This window comes from Balaenoptera musculus, chromosome 2 (genome assembly GCF_009873245.2).
Source record: "Balaenoptera musculus isolate JJ_BM4_2016_0621 chromosome 2, mBalMus1.pri.v3, whole genome shotgun sequence".
Lineage (NCBI taxonomy): Eukaryota > Metazoa > Chordata > Mammalia > Artiodactyla > Balaenopteridae > Balaenoptera > Balaenoptera musculus.
The window spans coordinates 59869698-59872957 of NC_045786.1; the positions used below are offsets into that span (position 1 = coordinate 59869698).

Sequence of the window (3260 nt, forward strand, 5' to 3'; positions counted from 1 at the left end):
ATACGATTTCAATTTTCTTAAATTTACCAAGGCTTGATTTGTGGCCCAAGATATGATCTATCCTGGAGAATGTTCCATGAGCACTTGAGAAGAAAGTGTATTCTGATATTTTTGGATGTAATGTCCTATAAATATCAATTAAGTCCATCTTGTTTAATGTATCATTTAAAGCTTGTGTTTCCTTATTTATTTTCATTTTGGATGATCTGTCCATTGGTGAAAGTGGGATGTTAAAGTCCCCTACTATTATTGTGTTACTGTCGATTTCCCCTTTTAACATTTGCCTTATGTATTGAGGTGCTCCTATGTTGGGTGCATAAATATTTACAATTGTTATATCTTCTTCTTGGATTGATCCCTTGATCATTATGTAGTGTCCTTCTTTGTCTCTTGTAATAGTCTTTATTTTAAAGTCTATTTTGTCTGGTATGAGAATTGTTACTCCAGCTTTCTTTTGATTTCCATTTGCATGGAATATCTTTTTCTATCCCCTCACTTTCAGTCTGTATGTGTCCCTAGGTCTGAAGTGGGTCTCTTGTAGACAGCATATATATGGGTCTTGTTTTTGTATCCATTCAGCCAGTCTATGTCTTTTGGTGGGAGCATTTATCCATTTACATTTAAGTTAATTATTGATATGTATGTTCCTATTACCATTTTCTTAATTGTTTTGGGTTTGTTATTGTAGGTCTTTTCCTTCTCTAGTGTTTCCTGCCTAGAGAAGTTCCTTTAGCATTTGTTGTAAAGCTGGTTTGGTGGTGCTGAATTCTCTTAGCTTTTGCTTGTCTGTAAAGGTTTTAATTTCTCCGTCGAATCTGAATGAGATCCTTGCTGGGTAGAGTAATCTTGGTTGTAGGTTTTTCCCTTTCATCACTTTAAATATGTCCTGCTACTCCCGTCTGGCTTGCAGAGTTTCTGCTGAAAGATCAGCTGTTAACCTTATGGGGATTCCCTTGTATGTTATTTGTTGTTTTTCCCTTGCTGCTTTTAATATTTTTTTCTTTGTATTTAATTTTTGATAGTTTGATTAATATGTGTCTTGGCATGTTTCTCCTTGGATTTATCCTGTATGGGCCTCTCTGCACTTCCTGGACTTGATTAACTATTTCCTTTCCCATATTAGGAAAGTTTTCAATGATAATCTCTTCAAATATTTTCTCAGTCCGTTTCTTTTTCTCTTCTTCTTCTGGGACCCCTATAATTCTAAAGTTGGTGCGTTTAATGTTGTCCCAGAGGTCTCTGAGACTGTCCTCAATTCTTTTCATTCTTTTTTCTTTATTCTGCTCTGCAGTAGTTATTTCCACTATTTTATCTTCCAGGTCACTTATCCGTTCTTCTGCCTCAGTTATTCTGCTATTGATTCCTTCTAGAGAATTTTAAATTTCATTTATTTTGTTGTTCATCATGGTTTTTTTACTCTTTAGTTCTTCTAGGTCCTTGTTAAATGTTTCTTGTATTTTCTCCATTCTATTTCCAAGATTTTGGATCATCTTTACTATCATTATTCTGAATTCTTTTTCAGGTAGACTGCCTATTTCCTCTTCATTTATTTGGTCTGGTGGGTTTTTACTTTGCTCCTTCATCTGCTGTGTGTTTCTCTGTCTTCTCATTTGCTTACCTTACTGTGTTTGGGGGCTCCTTTTTGCAGGCTGCAGGTTCGTTGTTCCCATCGTTTTTGATGACCCCAGGGGCTAAGGTTGTTTCAGTTGGTTGTGTAGGCTTCCTGGTCGGGGGGACTAGTGCCTGTGTTCTGGTGGATGAGGCTGTATCTTGTCTTTCTTTTTTTTTTTTTTTTTGTATCTTGTCTTTCTGATGGGCAGGTCCGTGTCTGGTGGTGTGTTTTGGGGTGTCTGTGACCTTATTATGATTTTAGGGAGCCTCTCTGCTAATGGGTGGGGTTGTGTTCCTGTCTTGCTAGTTGTTTGGCATAGGGTGTCCAGCACTGTAGTTTGCTGGTCGTTGAGTGGAACTGGGTCTTGGCCTTGAGATGGAGATCTCTGGGAGTTTTTTGCCATTTTATATTACGTGGAGCTGGGAGGTCTCTGGTGGACCAGTGTCCTGAACTCGGCTCTCCCACCTCAGAGGCACAGGCCTGACACCCGGGCAGAGCACCAAGACCCTGTCATCCACACAGAAAAAGAGAAAAAGGAAAAATATATATATATCGTTGCTCCCAAAGTCCACCACCTCAATTTGGGATGATTCCTTGTCTATTCAGGTATTCCACAGATGCAGGGTACATCAAGTTGATTGTGGAGATTTAATCCGCTGCTCCTGAGGCTGCTGGGAGAGATTTCCCTTTCTCTTCTTCTTTTTTTTTTTTTTTTTAGAATCAATGATTTTATTGAGGGAGATAAGTTACTCAAATGTCAACGGGCTGCAGGCAAAGGGAACAAACACGTTAGAAGTCTCAGGTGCGCTGGAAGAGGAGAGAGAGTTCTAACAGCTCTGCCCAACCAATATTCCGGATCCAGGGCTTCCATACTTCTCCAAGGCTCGATTTCTCATAGGTCACTTTCCATTCAAAGGATTCTGGAGACCAAATGCAACGGGATTCCTTCAGCTACCACCCAAGAGTCTTTGGGTCTTCTCTCAGCCAAGGCATCCAGTGAAAATATGATCTATTTTTCAGATTCCTCTGGAGGATTAAAAAGTCTCTTTTGCATTGCGTTGCCACGCTCCCTGCTCTTGTTCCTCTTTTCCATGTACTCATTCTTCAAGCATTTTCTCATCTCCCGATCAAGATCATTGCAATGACCAAAAAATTTCAGAATGCTGTGATTTTTGTGACATTCCTTAAGCAAGTTAATCAAGACGTTGCATTCTTCAATATGCAAGTGTGGAGATAAGTCAGGATGCATCTTTAGGAGAAGGAGATGGAGCACAGCAGAGCAACCCGACTGGCGGCCACACCCGGAGAGTGGAAGCGGTATTCACCGGCGAAGACGCTGCACCCAAAAGCCGGCGGCCAGGGCGCCGGAGCCCGGACAGCTCCGGGTGGCGAAGGTTCCGCGCCCTCCACGCCTGACCTCGCTCGGCCAGCCCCCCCTTTCTCTTCTTTGTTCGCACAACTCCTGGGGTTCAGCTTTGGATTCAGCCCCGCCTCTGTGTGGATGTCGCCTGAGGGCATCTGTTCCCACTCAGACAGGATGGGGTTAAAGTAGCAGCTGACTGGGGGGCTCTGGCTCACCCAGGCCGCGGGGAGGGAGGGGTACGGAGGCGGGGCGAGCCTGCGGCGTCAGAGGCCGGCGTGACGTTGC

At 42.6% G+C, this 3260-nt stretch overlaps 1 protein-coding gene across 1 annotated transcript; it reads right to left on the reverse strand.

Annotated features, from left to right (window-relative positions):
• Positions 1-2359: 2359 nt before the first annotated feature.
• Positions 2360-3032, reverse strand: LOC118890574 (COX assembly mitochondrial protein 2 homolog). Its single transcript, XM_036843613.1, has one exon. The coding sequence runs from the start codon at positions 2859-2861 to the stop codon at positions 2622-2624; it is 240 nt and encodes a 79-aa protein (XP_036699508.1). The 5' UTR covers positions 2862-3032; the 3' UTR covers positions 2360-2621.
• Positions 3033-3260: the final 228 nt, after the last annotated feature.